The sequence below is a fragment of the Phoca vitulina genome, unplaced genomic scaffold (assembly GCF_004348235.1).
Source record: "Phoca vitulina isolate PV1807 unplaced genomic scaffold, GSC_HSeal_1.0 scaffold32, whole genome shotgun sequence".
NCBI lineage: Eukaryota > Metazoa > Chordata > Mammalia > Carnivora > Phocidae > Phoca > Phoca vitulina.
This window is the reverse complement of record NW_022589735.1, coordinates 4,122,742-4,140,512: the sequence shown is the minus strand read 5'-3', so window position 1 is coordinate 4,140,512 and position 17,771 is coordinate 4,122,742. Positions and strand designations below refer to the sequence as shown.

The following is a 17,771-nucleotide window of genomic DNA, read 5'->3' as shown; positions in this document are numbered from 1 at the left end:
GTTCTTTTACCAGCTCCTTCAGATGTAAGGTTAGGTTGTGTATTTAAGACTTTTCTTGCTTCTTGAGGGAGACTTGTATTGCTCTATACTTCCCTCTTATGACTATCTTTCCTGCATCCCAAAGGTTTTGGACTGGACTGTTGTGTTTTCATTCTCATTTGCTTCCATGTATTTTTTTATTTCTTCTTTAGTTTCCTGGTTAACCCATTCATTCTTTAGTAGGATGTTCTGTAACCACCATGTATTTGTGGTTTTTCCAGATTTTTTCTTGTGGTTGACTTCAAGTTTCATAGCGTGGTGGTCTGAAAATATGCATGGTTATGATCTCAGTCTTTTTGTATTGGTTGAGACCTGATTTTTGACCCAGTATGTGATCTGTTTTGGAGAATGTTCCATGTGCACTCAAAAAGAATGTGTATTTTGCTGCTTTAGGATGAAATGCTCTGAATATATCTGTTAAGTCCATCTGATCCAGTGTGTCATTCAAAGCCATTGTTTCCTTGTTGGTCTTCTGGTTAGATGATCTGTCCATTGCTATGATTGGGGTGTTAAATCTCCTACTATTATTGTATTATTATCAATGAGTTTCTTTAAGTTTGTTATTAATTGATTTATATATTTGGTCGCTCCCATATTGGGGGCATAAACACTTATAATTGTTAGATCTTCTTGTTGGATAGAGCCCCCCTTCATTATGATATAGTGCCCTTCTTCATCTCTTATTAGTCTTTGGTTTAAAATCTAGTTTGTTTGATATAAGTATGGCTACTCCAACTTTCTTTTGAGGTCCATTAGCATGATAGATAGTTCTCCACCCCTTCACTTTCAATCTGGAGGTGTCTTTGGCTCTAAAATGAGTCTCTTGTAAGCAGAATATCGATGGGTCTTGGTTTTTTATCCATTCTGATACCCTGATTTGATTGGAGCATTAAGTCCATTTATATTCAGAGTAATTAGTGATAGCTATGAATTTAGTGCCATTGTATTACCTGTAAAGTTACTGTTCTTTTTTTTTTTTTTAAAGATTTTATTTATTTGACAGAGAGAGACACAGCGAGAGAGGGAACACAAGCAGGGGGAGTGGGAGAGGGAGAAGCAGGCTTCCCACGGAGCAGGGATCCCAATGTGGGGCTCGATTCCAGGACCCTGGGATCATGACCTGAGCCGAAGGCAGATGCTTAATGACTGAGCCACCCAGGCTCCCCAAGTTACTGTTCTTATAGATTGTCTCTATTGCTTTCTAGTCTTTGTTGCAAAATCTTTCCTGCTTAAAGGGTCCCCTTTAGTATTTCTTGCAGAGCTGGTTTAGTGTTCATGTATTCCTTTAGTTTTTGCTTGTCTTGGAAGCTCTTTATCTCTCCTTCTATTTTGAATGACAGCCTTGCTGGATAAAGTATTCTTGGCTGCATATTTTTTTTTTGCATTTAGCATGTTGAATATATCATGCCACTCTCTTCTGGCCTGCCATGTTTCTGTGGAAAGGTCTGCTGCTAACTTATGTGTCTACCCTTGTAGGTTAAGGACCTTTTATCCCTAGCTGCTTTCAGAATTCTCTCTTTATCTTTGTATTTTGCAAGTCTCATTGTGATATGTCTTGTTGTTTACCTGTTTTTGTTGAATTTGAAGGGAGTTCTCTATGCCTTTTGGACTTGAATACCCGTTTCCTTCCCCAGATTAGGGGAGTTCTCAGCTATAATTTGTTCAAGTAAACCTTCTGCCCCTTTTCCCCCTGCTCGTGTTCTTCTGGGACTCCTATGATATGGATATTATTGCGCTTTGTAGAGTCACTGAGTTCCCTAAGTCTTTATTTGTGATCTATCTTTCCCTCTTCTTTTTCAGCTTCATTATTTTCCATAATTTTGCCTTCTATATCACCTGTTGTATCCTCTGCTTCTTCCATCCTCATTGTGATTACATCCAGTCGGTTTTGCATCTCAGTTACAGCATTTTTTATTTTGGCCTAGTTTTTAGGTCTTTATCTTGGCAGCCAGGGTTTCCCTGGTGTCTTATATGCTCATTTCAAGCCCAGTTAGTATTCTTAGACTGTTTTTCTAAATTCTTGTTCAGATATATTGCTTATATCTGTTTTGAGCAAATCCCTGGCTGTGATCTCTTCTTGACATTTCTTTTGGGGAGAAATCCTCCTTCTTTTCATCATGTCTAGGTTTCTGTCTTTTGTATATTAAGAAAGCTTGTTCTGTTTCCTGGTCCTGAGATTAATACTATATTAAGAAGGGGTCCTACACTGACCAGGGCCTGGTGCTTCAGGAAGTGTTTGTTGTGTATTCAGTGTGCACTCTGCTGTTGTGTTTTGGTTGCTCTTTCCCACAGGTCAGTCCTCTGCAGAGTTCCTCCTTGCTTGCAGTGGGGAGTGTTTGGACCTTAAACTAGATATGCTTTGACTTGTTTGTTAAGATAAACCTGATAAAAAAAATTTAAAAAAGAGCCCTGATCCAAGAAAAGAAAAAAGGAAAGGGAATAAAAAAGCAAGTAAACAAAAACTATAAGCCTGATTCTAAAGAATAAGAAAGAAAGAAGGAAAAAAAAAAAAAAAGAAAAAGAAGCCTGATCCAAAAAAAACAGGAAAAGGAAACAAGCAAACAAACCAACCAAAAACAAGAAAGTCTAAGCCTGATACCAAAGAAAAGAAAAAAAAAAAGCAAGAAAAAAAAAAAAAGCAAGCCTGGTCCTATCCCATCAGAACTGAAGCTGACTCTTGAGAGCACTCTTTGATCAACAGACCTGGTACATGTCGGGGGGTCCCGTGCTGGTCTTCTGGGGGAGAGGCCTGCTGGGCTGGCTCACAGTCAGACCTGCCCTTGTAAAGATGCTCCTGCCAGGCAGGGGGGTGGGGTTTGGTTTAAATGACCTCAGCCTCTCCTGGAAGTTCTGTGTTTCTCTTTGAAGTCCGACTGTGCTGGTGGCTGGGGGTGGAAGATGGCATCACCCCACCCTCTTGTCCCCAGGTAGGGGAACTCACGGCCACTGCTGTTCAGGAGGCCCTCACAGAAAAAGTGTCCTCTCCTGTGTCCCAGGCTTTCATCAGATCCTTGCCTTCAACCTGTCCGTGCCTGGCCGTCGGCATGCCTGGCGCCACAGTTCTCCTGTGTTTGTCTCTAGCTAGTGGCTGGGATTCAAAACTCCAAATCTTAAAGGGCCTGGCAAGGTGCGGACCCACTCCCCTCCCCCAGAGAAGAGCCTGGCAGCACTGTGCCAGACACCGTTCTGTCCCAAGGAAGCAGTCACACGACGTAGGGCCCAGGCATGGTGGCTGGAGTCTGTTGTGACACGCAGTGAAAAGCTGCGGCCAGGTTATCTGCCCTCTCTGAGTGCCTCTCTGGCCCTTGCTGCTGAATGGCTGCTGGATGGCTCCTGGCAGGCCTTTTGTGCTTGGAGAGGTAAAATACCCTCTTACAAATGTACTTCAGGAAGGGAAACGATCTCTCCCAGTGCGACCCAGGGGATCCCCACACCACAGCGCCTTGTGTGAACCCTATGTGCTGCTCTCTCTCGCACTCTCTCCAACTCTCACTGACCTCACTTCGCGAGAAAGGTTCCCTCCCCTTTGTGGGTCTGTGGCTTTTCTCTCCCCCAGTTCATGGCCCCAAACCTCACATCTACCATGTTCTCTCCCTCCAATTGTGTAGATTGTTTTCTTAATCCTCAGATAATTTCCTAGTTGTTCAAAATGATTTGATGTTATCTAGCTGTGTTTGAGGGACGAGGCAAGCTCAGGGTCCCCCTACTACTCTGCCATCTTAATTCCTCCCTCAGTCCTGGTTTAGTTTTAAGGATAGTTCTACTTGTAAGGCCAACATGGCAAACAGCTTCCATTAGCTAACATTTATTATGCACTTACCATGTTCTAGCGCATTATGTGTGTTAAGAAACCCTGATTATTTTTTATTAGGTATTATTTGTGCTCATTATAGAGTTAAGGAAACTGAGGCCCAGGGATAAGATAATTTGTCTGAAGTCACATATCTAGTAGGGGAAGGATTTAGGACTTGGAACATGCACAGTCAGGCTTCTAGACACAACATTGTACTGCTGCCCACCAGGTTCTGTTTTTCCTCTGAGAGTTTTTCCAGGCAGAAAAGGGGTACGTGTGTACTTGGATTAGTCCTTCTTAAGATTTGCTGCTTGAGAAAAACAAAATGTCCTTTTCCTATGCAAAAGATAGCCCCTCTGGGCTGAGAGATTCATGGACATTGATAATTTTTGTGCCATGTGGTCAGGCTAGGGCTATGGAAATGCTGAGAGGAATCCCCAAAGAGGATGCTGATTGATGCTTTCGACACCAGTGGATTCCAACAGTGTTTGGCAGCTGCTGGGCATCCTGTGGCACATTTTGGGGTAGTGCCTGACCAGCCAGACTGTGTTTTTGACAACTCTGATCTTCTTAACTCTGAGCATCTGGTAAAACGATGCCTCAGCAGGAAAACACAGTGGGAGAATGTCTGCTTAGAGCATGTGAGTGTCTGAATGGACTCTCAGACGTCCTCTAGAAAGCCCTGGTGTCCCCAGGTCCCCTTTGCTCACTGTCCCTGTGCTCTATGCAGACAGAAGAAATGAGACAGAACCCCAGCAGAGGTCATCTTCCCTCTCTCTAGTGTCCCTCCCCATGGTCACTGCATTTGGGTGAGGGGTTTCAGCCAGCTGTGCATCTATTGCTGGGCCTCATTGTGTCTTTTAACACAGATTGCATCCAGCAGGCTCTTGAGCATCAGGGTCCACCTTATCTGGGAGGCTGCTGCAGGCCAGCAGGCTAAGCAACTTCATGTATGCTACAGACTTAGTAACTGGAGAATCTGAGCAGGCCGGCGCTCAACTGTAACACTGTATTTCTACCCAACACATTCTGTTTTCTTCTGGGAGTTTTTCCAGGTAGAAAAATGGGTCCAGGGCGCCTGGGTGGCTCAGTTGGTTAAGCGACTGCCTTCGGCTCAGGTCATGATCCTGGAGTCCCGGGATCGAGTCCCACATCAGGCTCCCTGCTCAGCAGGGAGTCTGCTTCTCCCTCTGACCCTCCTCCCTCTCATGCTCTCTGTCTCTCATTCTCTCTCTCGCAAATAAATAAAAAAAAAAATCTTTAAAAAAAAAAAAAAAAAAAGAAAGAAAAATGGGTCCATTTACAGCATGGCTGTAAAATGTGCACAAGGTGGAGATTTTTGGAAGGAAAAAGCAAAGGGACTTCTACTGTGGTTAGAGGTCCTGGCCCAGCTTTACACAGAGTGGTGATGTGTGGAATCGCCCCCCTCCCCAGCACACCCCATCCTCCTTGGCATTATTCTCTGAGAGGAACCTGTGTACATTTTATGTACTTCTGGGCCCCAAGTCTATGAAAAGATGTTGAAATGAAGTTGACAGCATGGAATTGAGGTTCATGGAGGACATTGATTATGTGTGTTATCATTTTTATGTTTTTGGTCTTGGTAGAGATTTTCTATTTTTATTAAGAACACTGGCTATTGGCAAAGAATTTACTACCTTCCCTCTTGGCTGGGCTATTGGCTCTACTGCTCAGCTCTCTCTTCCATCTCCCATGGAATTTTTCCTCATTTTTTTTTCACTTTTTTTCAGGCTGCTTTCTATCTCAGAGGGTGATTCTGCTTCCCATTTATAGAGAAATTGAGGCTATTAATATGAATTCCTTCAACTTTTATCCTTTTGGTAGTTATTAGTGCTATTTGCCAAATAGCTTCATTTTTCTCTCCTTTCAACATATGGCAGCGTTATACTTCCTGGCTTCTCTCATGGTGTTGTGGGTGATGTGACTAATTGTTGACAGTGAGTTTTAAGTGGGAACAATGTGTGTCACTTCTAGGTGGAAGCATTTCCTTGCTCGTGTGGGACTCTCCATCACTGGAGTTCCCTTTGACAGGGTGGGACCATTGGAGAGGGTAGCTGTCCTGTCAGCCTGGATTCCTGAGTGAATTCTCTTCCAAGATGGAAATAGGATGAGCAATAAATAAGCCTTCTTTCATTAAAAGCCACTATAACTTTGGCTTCGCTTGTCAACAGAGCTTAACGACGCCCGACTTTATTAATATCATGTCCCTTTTGCCCAAAAACTATGCTGCATCCATACCCACCCTGTTTGCCTTCTAGCTTTTCTCAGAGGAAAAGCTGTCTCTGCACCTTTCCTCATCTTTACAACTACTTCTCATTAAAGTTCTCCAGTGGCTTCCTCTTATTCTTGAAAAAAGAATGAGAACAAAATTCTTTAGCATGGTCAATGAGCCTTTCTGCATGGTCTGGTCCCTGCCTGCTTCTTTACATTCATCCCATGCCCCACTCTTCCCTATGCCTTCCAACTCAGCCACATTCACCTTCTTTCAGTTTCTCTTACATGCTATGTTTTCTCTTACCACAGGGCCTTTGAATATGCTTTGAACATGTTCTCTCCTTTAGAAATGTCCTCCCCACATCTGGTTAACTTTTTATTCTTTAGCTCTCAGAGCAAGTGTGACTTCCTCAGAGAAGCCTTCATTGACCTCCCTGATTAGGTGACAGCTAACTTTAGAAGTTATAATATCATGGTCTTCTCTTTTATAATACTTCAAATCCAACATCACAATTTATTGGTGTGATGTGTTGATTAGCATCTGTCTTTCCCATGATGGCTGACATCATGTCCTTTTCATTCAGCACCACATCCCCGTTCATTAGCACAGCATGCTTTGTAGGCCCTCACTGAAAGCTTGTTGAAGGCATGAGTGAGGATATGCAGCCATACTGTCCAGTGTGGTACCCACTGCCCACAATCAGCTTTGATATTTGAGCTAATTCATTTAGAAAATACTAAGAATTCAGTTCCATAATTACCTTAGCCACATTTCCAGTGCTGGCTAGCCATGCATAAGAAGCTAGCGCCTACCATGTTAGACAGCAGAAAATAGAACATTTGCATCATCACAGAAAATTCCCTGGGATAGTGCTGCCAGGACGAAGTCCAAGTGGCTGTGTAATGAAACACCCTCAAGGATTTGGTTCTGAGAAGCTTTCCAGTGTGCTCCTTTCCCACAGTGATACGGCCACAGGGAAACACTTGCCCCCCTCTAAACATAGCCCCATCCATGCCACTCTTCCTCAGGTATCTGCGACTTCTCAGCTTTCACCTCCCTCTGCCTAAATTGTCCTCCCTTGCTTCTCAGCTAAATTGACATCCTGTCCAGCACCTCTCATCCTTTTAGCCCTGTCTCAAGCATTTCTGCTTCTGGGAAACTTTTCCTGGGGTCCCGACTGAGCCGGTCACTGCTTCCTCTGGCCTTCACGCTGCCACTTCCTGTTTCTGTTTGTCCTGCTCAGACAAGATTATAACGGTGGTTCACACTTCTCTCTCCTTTGCTAGATGAACACCTCAAGGGTGAGGCCTAGGTCTTGATCTTCCAAGTCTCCCCCGTGCTCAGCATAGAGTTGGTGGTGTAGTGGACACAGTGAATGTTTGTTCAATGATGCCTAAGTAAGTGAATGAAAATCATAGGGGATATTATTTCCTTAGTACAAACTGTCTTAGTAGGGTTACTGAGGGCCCTCCTTTCATTCCTTCTCCCTCCCTTTGTCCTGTCCCAGGGCTTTATTTCATGTGAGACTAGCTTTCTGAGCCAGGAATCACCTAGGAGCTTGGTGGAGTCAGGAATGGGCACTGTTTCAGAGTCTGGAAGGCTCAGCAAAGTGGAGCTGCTCCTGTAGGAGAGTGGGGAGTCTCATCAGTTGGGAGGAAAGATGGCCAGTGCCATGCTTAGGTTCCACAAACCAAGCTGCAGGACAGGACACTAGAGAGCGGGGTCCACCTGCAAGTCTGAAAGTGACTGTTGTGAACCCTACTTTGCTCAGCTAGCAAAGTGCAGAGGCTGCTGCTGCTACGGTCATAGCATCCCCGTCCTCACCTTACCTACCACCTGATGGCTCCTTGAGGGCAGGACTGTCATACCCCTCTTGGGATGCCCAGCAGGCTGATCAATGTCTATAGAGCTCACAGGCAGTGGCTGAAACAACTTGTCAGACTGAACTACCCCCTTACTGGTGATAATTGCCTGATAATAGACATGCTTTCTGCAGTGGGACTAATGTAATTTTGGACAAAATATTCATGTGTCCCCCCCCCTTTTTTTTTTTTAAATAATAGATCTTTGCTTAGTTATGTCCAAAGGAGCCTCCACCTCCTCTCTAGGTAGACTTCAGGCTTCTGTTGTGCAAAATAGGACCTTCTGGGTCCCTTTGTCCTATTCTCCTGTGGCATTTGAGCTTGAATGACACATGTCTACAAAGTTCTTTCAGTGACTAGGAGATTTATATGACCCCCATATAGACACATCTGGAGTCAGGAAGAAGCAAGGGACGATGTAGGGGAAAGAAAGGAAAAGAACATCCCTGTGAGCCTAGAGATGAAGAAGCAATCAAGAGGAGAGAGAGGGAGGGATGAAAGTAAAAGGTTCAGATGTGTGTCTTCAGTTAGTCAAGTTGAAGAGGGCGCCAAGGATTGAGTCTGGATCTCTGTGACCAGCCACTCAGCAATGACCACATGCTAGACACTGGGCTCCCTTTACGGGTGCAGCCTGGGTCCAGCTGAGCCCAAATGGATCTTGAGACTGATTTCGACTCCCTGTTGGTGGAGCTGGAAGTCCCTTAAGCATTTATTTAGAGCTGATATGCAGAGGGAGAAGAGTGCCTTTAAGAAAGATATTAGGCATGGTTCCACGGGGCCAGACATAGAAATGGAGAAGACAGCAAGATGTCTGCTAGTCACATTGGCCCTGAAGGAGAAGACCCAGGCCTATATATGGCGGGCTGCAGGCCAAAGCTGGAGGGATTGGTTTCTTTATCCATGAGGCCCAAGTAGAGTTGCTTCTGAGATTACGTGTGATCAGCATGGGGAGAGAAGCCCCCTTACTTCTTCATAAGGCAGCCTTGGCTTCCAAAGGGACTGTAACCTGTTAGGGCTGGGATGGGCTGAGATGGGTGACAGAAGTGTGTTAAGTAACATGAACACGGGCTCTAAGCCAGCACAGTGTGTGTAGTGTACTGCTTCGTCTATACCCACAGGCTGATGGGCCCGACGCCGTTTGAGGCACACTTTATCCCATTCGATTCTTACCATAATCCTATGAAGTGGGTGTTATTATCCAAACTTTATAGATGAGACAAGTGAGACGTACAGAGGCTAAGTGACTTGCTCAAGTGACTCCGTTAAGTGGTTGTACCAGGATTAACCTCAGAGGGCACCTTCTGAGCCACTTTTCCAACACTTTCTTCTAAACACAACGATTAACATTGCAGATGACACATCTGCCTGGGTTTTGGGGGAGGCTGAGCTACTCTCTTAAAACAGAAGTCATGGAGAACAACCATATCCTCACAAGGCCTTTTGTCTTTTCTGGAAGGATTTTAGACTATAATGACAATGTCCTTACCAAGGGGAAGTTTCTAGCATTTTCTAGGGAGAAGACAAAGGACAAGCTAGGGAATATCTCTGGAAAGAGAAAGACCCCCCGCCCCCCAGTTACAAGGAAGGGGGACATCACTGAATCACAGCAATGATGCTTCCCTGTGGAACGCCAGAGAACTTTACAGTTTGCAGAGCATTTCCTCTCATATGAATTCATTTGAAGGTTCACAGAAAACGGAAGCAGAAGCATATATGCTCATTTTGCAGATGGGGATGAGACTCAGAGCTTCAAAGACTTGCCCAAGACCACATGGGTAGTAAGTGAAAGAATCATGCTAAAGATCTGGTTTCCTGACACCTACTTCATGATTCTTTTCTTTTTACCAGGTGGTCCCTTGTGCAATGGTGGGATAATTGTCTTGAGCTAATGGAGCCTGACATTATGACTGAGCCAGCTAGACGACCAGACATTAGTGTGGTGCCTGAAGAGAGGCAGACATTCAGGTGAAGGACCCGATCCAGGGCTCATTACCAGCAAGGGCGGCACCCACTTCATTTAGATCTGTGTGTTTCATAGCTCATATAGGCTGATTCTACATTAGAGTTACCCAAAGACTTTTACATGGAAAACGAGTTTCATCAGTCTTCTGTGAGAAAGAGTTCTGTGGTCAAATAATACATATTGTACCCTTTTTCTTTTAATTGGAGGAGCAATGCATGTTAAATCTCTGTAATGTCTTTAAGCAAAGAAATCTGTTTGACTCTACTTAATTCAAGATCTCCAAATTTATTTGAACAAAACACCATTTTTTAAGGTCTTACTTAGTAGCGGCCCATGAAACTGCCAAGAACAACTAATTTGCTTTAATTACTGAATTAATGGTTTGATTTGATATCATGTGGGCAGAGACTTAGGCATTTTTTTATGGTTCTATATTCCAGCCTTAAAGTTATTGTATATATCAGGTGTAAAGGCAATGTATTTATAAATAGGCTTTGATGCTAGTCATTTCATAACTCAATGACCCAGGGTTAGATTGTGCCCATGGAAGCGTGCTAAAGTTCATAAATTAAAAATGAAATCTCATTATAATATTAATACATCTTTTTTTTTTATTAATACATCTTTTTAATATTAGGTGTTTTCACTATAATTCATGGTAGAATAAATGTCAAGGAAAACTCTGTGTCTGTCTGCTGTTACATAATGATAAACATGGTCTGAGAGAATTTACCCATTGGAGGTCTTTAAAATGAGCAAGGCTGACTTTTTATGCAGGTTGTTTATCATCTTCCCACCTATGGATTGCTGCAGACACTTGACATTCATGAGGGATATTTCCTAAGACCTTTATGACTCTCCTAATTGGCAAATATCACTAAATAATTTCCCTCATAAAACCTTTTTATTGTGTCCCGAACTGTCATGTTCATGGAGTACTTTACTTTCTCTTCTCATTCATCACCGGGGCTGTTTTGTACTTAGTGGTTGACAACAAGAGGGAACATGTAGCTATGAGGTGGTGGCCAGACTTCTGGACTAGCTGACTGATTTGCTGACAGTGTTGCTAAGAGGTTTGGATTTGTTTCAGAAAAATGGTGAATGCTTGCATTTTATGGGCCATTAGAATTGCTCATGAATAGCTGAAACTGCAAATATAAATTTGCAGATGCCAAGCATCTCCTGTTCTTTGGGTTTTCAAAGACATCTTCACCTCCACGCTGTGCTCCTTCCCTGTGCTGGGAGGCAGGAGGGTACTCCGGCTTTGGGAAGGAAGGAAGTACTTGTGGTTCTGGAAACTCAAGCTCATCTTTACCACTGCCCAACAGTCTCCATAGCAGGGTTTGTGTGAACTCCAAGGCCATGGGTATCTCAGCAGCTTCTGGGTTAGAATGCTGTGCTTTGATGAAAAGCCTCATTGAGCTCTTGGGGTTGCTGAAAAAATGAGAGTTTTCCTGAGCCAAGAAAATAGGGTTGTACTTGAAGCTATAGCCTGCTCCCTCTCTTTTCATAGCCCTATGCTTTTGAATGGTAATCAAAGGCCCCATTTCCTATGATTTGTCCACTTTGCCTTTGGGACCCAGAGTCTTCAGATAAAGCTATTTTTCTTAGATTTTTTTATTATTATTAAAAGTAAGAGGGCAGGAAGATTTTTTCAAACTTGGAAGCTCTCACTAGATGAATTCCACAAATATATGTGGTTTGTTGAAGGATGGTTCCCTCCACACAAATTGAGAAAAGTACGAGGAGAAGTGTCCAGAGGTCAGTTTGGGGGCATTGAAAATATCCCCAGTATTGACCCTGTGAAATAGCTGGAAAAAAATAAAAAGCCTTAAAGGCTGATCACCCATTTTGCTTATGTGCAAAGCACAGTGATACTGAAACACATGGATGTTTGGAGCTCTGCAGTTTTCATCAGGATGGATGACATCATCTAATGTAAGAGCAGATTCTAAAGAATCCAGAATACATCCAAAGTGGAGACATAATTGACTTTTGCTGCTTAGGACTTCAATCTGACTAGCCACTGTGGGCCTGAGGGCTACTGGGTGCCTGTGGCCATTAAAGACACCTTGAGGTTGAGTGAGGAGGTGGGACGAGCTTACTCCTGTGACAAGTCTCCTTGAGCTTCCTACTAAGTACTTGCATAAGACTTTAGAGTGAAATTCCTCTAAGGCTCCCAGACCCATGGATCCCACAAAGCCTCCAAACTAAAACATTTTCTACACAACAAGTCCCCAGGCACACAGAACTCAATCAGTGTTATTGACAGACCGGAGTGATGTGTTTCTCGTGAAAACTGGGGAATTGGCCTCCTCACTGATGTCAGGTCACGTTGTCCCTGCCAGTTGTTTGGAGGCTGAAAATCTCCTCTTTTGTTTTCCAGGCTGAAAGCCTGCTCCTGGAATTATAGTCATGCTACCTTTCTCTTGGTGGGCTGGGGAGTGAAGGGAGGGGTTCGCTGAGGAGCTCTGAGCAGTCCTGTAAGGCTGGCCATTCTTTGTCTAGAGAGTAGTTGGGTGATTGGTGTTTTCATGGTCACCTTGTGGGAACGTAAAATATGCATGAGCCCAAAGTGAGGCCAGCCGCCCTGCAAGGCAAGAAGGCCTGGAGAGGTGGGGAAGCTTACCTTCTTGACTTCATATTTAATGGCGAGTTTGATCCGGCTCAGACTTGGACGGTGGTGGTCGGACCAGACTTGGAAGTTCACATCACCATTTAAAATCGCTTCCACCTCTTCCGTGTCTCGGCATAGGTCCAGCACGCCCACCACAAAATCCTTGCATTGCATAGATAACTTCCTGTAATCGTTCTAACAGAATAAAGAGAAATCAGGGGTGTGTCACAGGAGGCCCACAGATCGGCTTGCCCAGCACAGCAGCGTGGATCAGTAACTGTCCACCAAGTGTGTGCTTACGGAGAGCATTGGAACCAGGGCTGTACTGTGTCCAGAAGGCACAGCAGCCTAGCGGGCCTCTTCTAGGGATTGGTCAGGGTGGGCTCCGCGGGCGCCACCTGCATCTGAGTCACCGTGGGTGCATGCTAGAGCTGCAGATTCCCGGGGCCTCTCACAGACTGACTGAGTCAGAATTCCTGTGGAGGACGCCCAGGATTTGTCCTTTCACCTTGTTCTCTAAGTGATTCTGATGGCCGCTGACACCCATCCTGGCTCTTTCAAAGCAGCAGTTCTTTGTGCCCAGTTCTGAGAGAGGGGGTGATAAAGAAATGAACTTGGAGACTGGAAATAACCCTTCACTCATTTACCACCCATATAGAGTGGTAACTGTTCTATACAGGAAGTTTACTGGAAAGATATGGCTGATAGGCTAAAACTGGAAAAAAAAATGTACACAGGTGTGCTTTCTTTTTAGGTGCTGGAAAATCTGCTTGTAAATGATAAATTTAAAAATCAAATGTAATTTAAATCTAACAGGATCCTTTCTCACCACACATCCTTTTGTATGGCAAATTTTGGCTCCTTAAATTACTTGCCTGTTGAATAAACATTTTTAGACCTTGACCTCTGTTTTGTTTTGTTTTGTTTTGTTTTTTAATGAGTTGCCTCTGGAGTCCTCTGTTCTCTTCCCTAGGCATACCTTTCAGAATTATCTTTGAGAGGCTGCAATTCATTTCTGAGTGACATGCCAGCTTCCCTCTCCCCCAAGCAGATTGCTTCAGTTCCAGACAATGATCCAAAATGTTGGACAAAAAAATGTTTTGGGTACCCTCATACCACTACTCCCCCAAAATATTTTCCGCTAGAGGTTTCCTTGTTAGTTTCTTAGTTGAAACAAGTCTATTCAGAAAGGACACCGAGAGCCAAATGTCACTTGTAATGTTAATGTCAACAGCCTTCAGACTGGTAGATAGTGGTTGGTAAATAGGAATGCAGGTTTGCTTTTCCAGAATTTGGATTTCTGAGTAAATAGGTGGGAGCCTGGCAAACTGTAGAAGCTTGGCCATTTTTCTGAATTAGTGATTCTTGTCTCCTTCCAGCACTACTGCGTCAGAATGTCACTGTGTGTTAGAGAAAGAGGATGGTAAGTGTTTGTTTGCTAGGAAGAGGATCAAGAAAATGTTTTCTGACAAGAGTGGCCACCCTTCATTTTTATATATAATTTAAGGAGAAGAAGGGAAATTCTGGGTAAGAAGTTGACTGTTCAGCTCAGGCAGACTGTCATGGAGAAAAATTCAGTGAAGATGCTTGGAGTCTTCTAGGTTTTGACACAGAACTGGGTGGTGAGATGAAGAGCTGTATTCTATGCTCCTCCATCCTTAACACCCCTCCCTCCCTTCTTCCCTCCTTCTATTCCTTCTCTCCCTCATTGTTGAGGGCCTACAGTGTACTAGGCAATGAAAAATTGGCAATGAAAAGGGTAAATGTGGTCTCTGAGTAGTGTGGGGGTAGAGGTTAGGGATCCACTGTCTGGATTGCATAACAGTAATGCTAGGTAAAACTTGCTCACAGCATATTCCAGATAAGATATTCTGAGAGCCCTGATGAACCAGGGGTGGGAAACTCAAGGGACTGGGCTCAGCAAAAGGGACCTGTTCAACTCTGGCAGTCCTGCTGCTGCAACCCAGGTGTCCTAAGCCTCTGGCCCCCCCTCCATCACCTTTCTTGTCTCTGTCTTGAGAAGAAGGAGTCTGTGAATATTGTTGCCTATTCTTGGTAAGACAGACACTTCCCTGCTAGTTAGACATGACCTCATCCCTTGGTAGAAACTCCCGCCTAGAGCTGAGTACATGGATAGATACAGAAAAGAAGTGGAAAGGGCCTGACCCAGTCCATGGCCCAAGCTCCCCATGCTAGGAACATCAGATTGTACTGCCCTAGAGCCTCTGCACATTTCTGGGCTCAGCACAGTTCAGAACACAAGATACCATCCTGAGATTTTAGCTTCCCTGGGCTCTTTCAGCTAGCTTGGCCATAAAAAGGGGGGCCCACCAGACAGAGCAGCCAAAGCATGTAGTTTGCTTTTGCCTTCTGCATTAGACACTCAGGCTGGGAGGCAACAAACCTGGTGTCTGCAGATAGCTGGAAGAGTCAGAACCTGGGCCTGCCGGGAAGACAGAGATGACATGGATAAGGACAGCTGCAGGTGGTGGGGTTGGCCATGGCCAGGCCCAGGCTTACCAGAGAGGACCACAGGTGAATGTCTCTAGGGAATTAGGATGATTGTGATTTATTGGGTCAACCGTGAGCTTGGTAAGCCTTCTGGGTCATACTCTCCCAACTTTAGTTGGAGGTAGATGAGACACACACCCAGGCGTTCACAGGTACCCTTTTAAAAATAATTTAATTTTCTGCACATTAAAGTCTGCCAGTCCCAATGGGTGACAGATGTTCTGCCTGCAACATCTCACTTAATCCTTATAAAAATCTCATGATGGGCGCCTGGGTGGCTCAGTTGGTTAAGCGACTGCCTTCGGCTCAGGTCATGATCCTGGAGTCCCGGGATAGAGTCCCGCATCGGGCTCCCTGCTCGGCAGGGAGTCTGCTCCTCCCTCTGACCCTCCCCCCTCTCATGCTCTCTCTCTCTATCTCATTCTCTCTCTCAAATAAATAAATAAAATATTAAAAAAAAAAAAAAATAAAAAAAAAAAATAAAAATCTCATGATGGAAGGACTGTCAGCATTTCCCACTTAAAAATGAGGAAACTGAGACCCAGAGAGAGAAGCAAACAGGCTGAATCCACTTTTCCTTCTATTTGTAACTTACTCATGTCTGGATCACTCTTAACTTCCCTGAAGATTTCAGCCCCTGTCTCACTGCCACTCTCCCAACATTGCTGTTGTTATTCGTGGTGGTTTCAATATCCAGGAACATGACCCTTCCATTACTCTGCCCTCTCATTTCCTTGACAGTGTCTTTCCTAGTGACCTTCTCCTCAACTCTTAACTCAGCCACTCATTCTCTTACTTATTCGTCATAACCACAGCTCCTTCATGACCCCACCTTCAACTCTCCCCACTCTGACCACCGCCTTTCATATGTTGAGCTCACTCCCTCTGGGACCCCAATCCCAGCAATCCTTTGATTCTACCAGAGCTCCAAGGCTTTGATTATACCTCCCTTTTACTGGTTTTCATTCCCTTTAGGGGCCTGTCTCCCTCTTTGCAGTGCTTATCCTTCACGGCAATTGTTAAAATCATCCCTATACATATCATCAACTCTCTTGTCCTCTTATTTCATCCTTCTTACTGGACAAAAGCCTGACCTTAGTTGAGTCTAACTCTCCACTGCCCTGTTCCTGCCTCTGCATAGTAAATGTGGCTGCACAACACACAACCGCTCTGATCAGGCATGCTATCAACTACCTCCAACCTCGGGTACCCTCCCTCTCTCCTAACAAGTATTGCATACCTTCTACCCTCCCTCTCTCCTAACAAGTATTGCAAACCTTCTCCTCTCTTCGGTCTTCTGACACCTCCCCTTCCTCCTAACTCTCAAAGGAGGACCTTGTCTCCTGTTTTGCTTGGAAAATAGGAGTCATCAGAAGAGAAGCACCACATGCTGACATGCTCACATATTCTACCTTCATGCATCTGCACTCATGGACTACTCCCTCTTTTTGCTGTGGATGAAGTGCTCTTGCTCCCATCTAAGGCTGTCTCCTCCATTTTGGTGCTGGATATCAGCACCTGATGCCTACTCAAGCACAGGGCTCCTGGAACCTTCCTTTCTTTCTCCTGCATTGTCAATTTCTCCTTTTCCCTATTGGCTCAGTATAAAACATGCTGCTATTCTCTCATCTTAAAAAGGAATTTCTCTTGACCCCACTTTCCTCTCCAATTACAACTATAATTTTCTGTTCCATTTTATAGCAAAGCTCCTCAGTTGAGTTGTCTACACTCATTGTTTCCAGTTACCCTCCAGGCTTCTTTCCTATTCCATTCAATAAGACTTTCACACCCACATCCACTTTCTCCACTGAGATTGTTCTTATCAAGGTCACAAGTGACTTTTATGTTCCCAAATCCAGTGGTTGGTTCTCAATCCTCATACTACGTGACCTATCAAGAGCTTTGACATAGATGATTACTTCCTCCTCTCTGGTACACATTTTTCACTTGGCTTCCAGCCTAATATGCTCTTTTGTGTGTTTTTCTTCCTGAATGACTACTTTTTATATTCTTTCTGGATTTATTCTCTTCTCCTTGATATCTTAATTTTGGAATGCCCCAAAGATGTGCCCCGTCCTTTGAATTCTCCTTTTATCTACTTATACTCATTGCCTTAGTGATCTTATATAAGAGCATTAGATACCATCCATATGCTGATGACTCTAGAAGTTATGTTTAGCACATCCTTCTCCTGAACTTGACTCATTACATTCACTTGCCAAGTTGATATTTCTACTTGGATGCTAAATTGTCACTTTAAACTTAACAAGACTAACTCTGGATCTAGCCTTCTCCACCTTATTTAGTTTCCCCCACCCTTTCACTTGCTTAGGACAAAAAAAAAAATCTGTCCTAATTTGCTATAGTGTATTCTCCATATATCAGTTGGAGGGATACTTAGAAAAAGTAGTCAGATCATGGCACTGCCCTGTTCAAACCCGCCAACAGTGTCCCATCCACTCAAAGTAAAAGTAGAGTCGTTATGTCATCCTATAAGGACATGCATTTCTAGCCCCTCCATTCTCCTCCTGATTTTATTTCCTATGATTCTCTCCTTCCCTCAGTCTACTCCAGCCACTCTCACTTCCTTGCTATTCTCCCAGTACATTCAGCATGGACAAGACCTTTGTACTGGCTGTTTTCTTTGCTTGGAATGCTCTTTCTCCAGGATCTCAATGACTAACTTCCACAACTCATTCAAGTCTTTGCTCACATGTCACTTTCTCAGAAGCCTTCCTTGACTGTCTTTT

At 44.1% G+C, this 17,771-nt stretch overlaps 1 protein-coding gene across 1 annotated transcript in view; it reads right to left on the bottom strand.

The window, feature by feature from the left end:
- Window positions 1-17,771, bottom strand: part of TRPC7 (transient receptor potential cation channel subfamily C member 7) — a 148,607-nt gene that overhangs the window by 85,229 nt on the left and 45,607 nt on the right. The window contains exon 3 of the mRNA XM_032425311.1: window positions 12,523-12,705. Within this exon, the coding sequence (XP_032281202.1) occupies window positions 12,523-12,705 (183 nt within the window). The remainder of the gene's footprint in view (window positions 1-12,522; window positions 12,706-17,771) is intronic.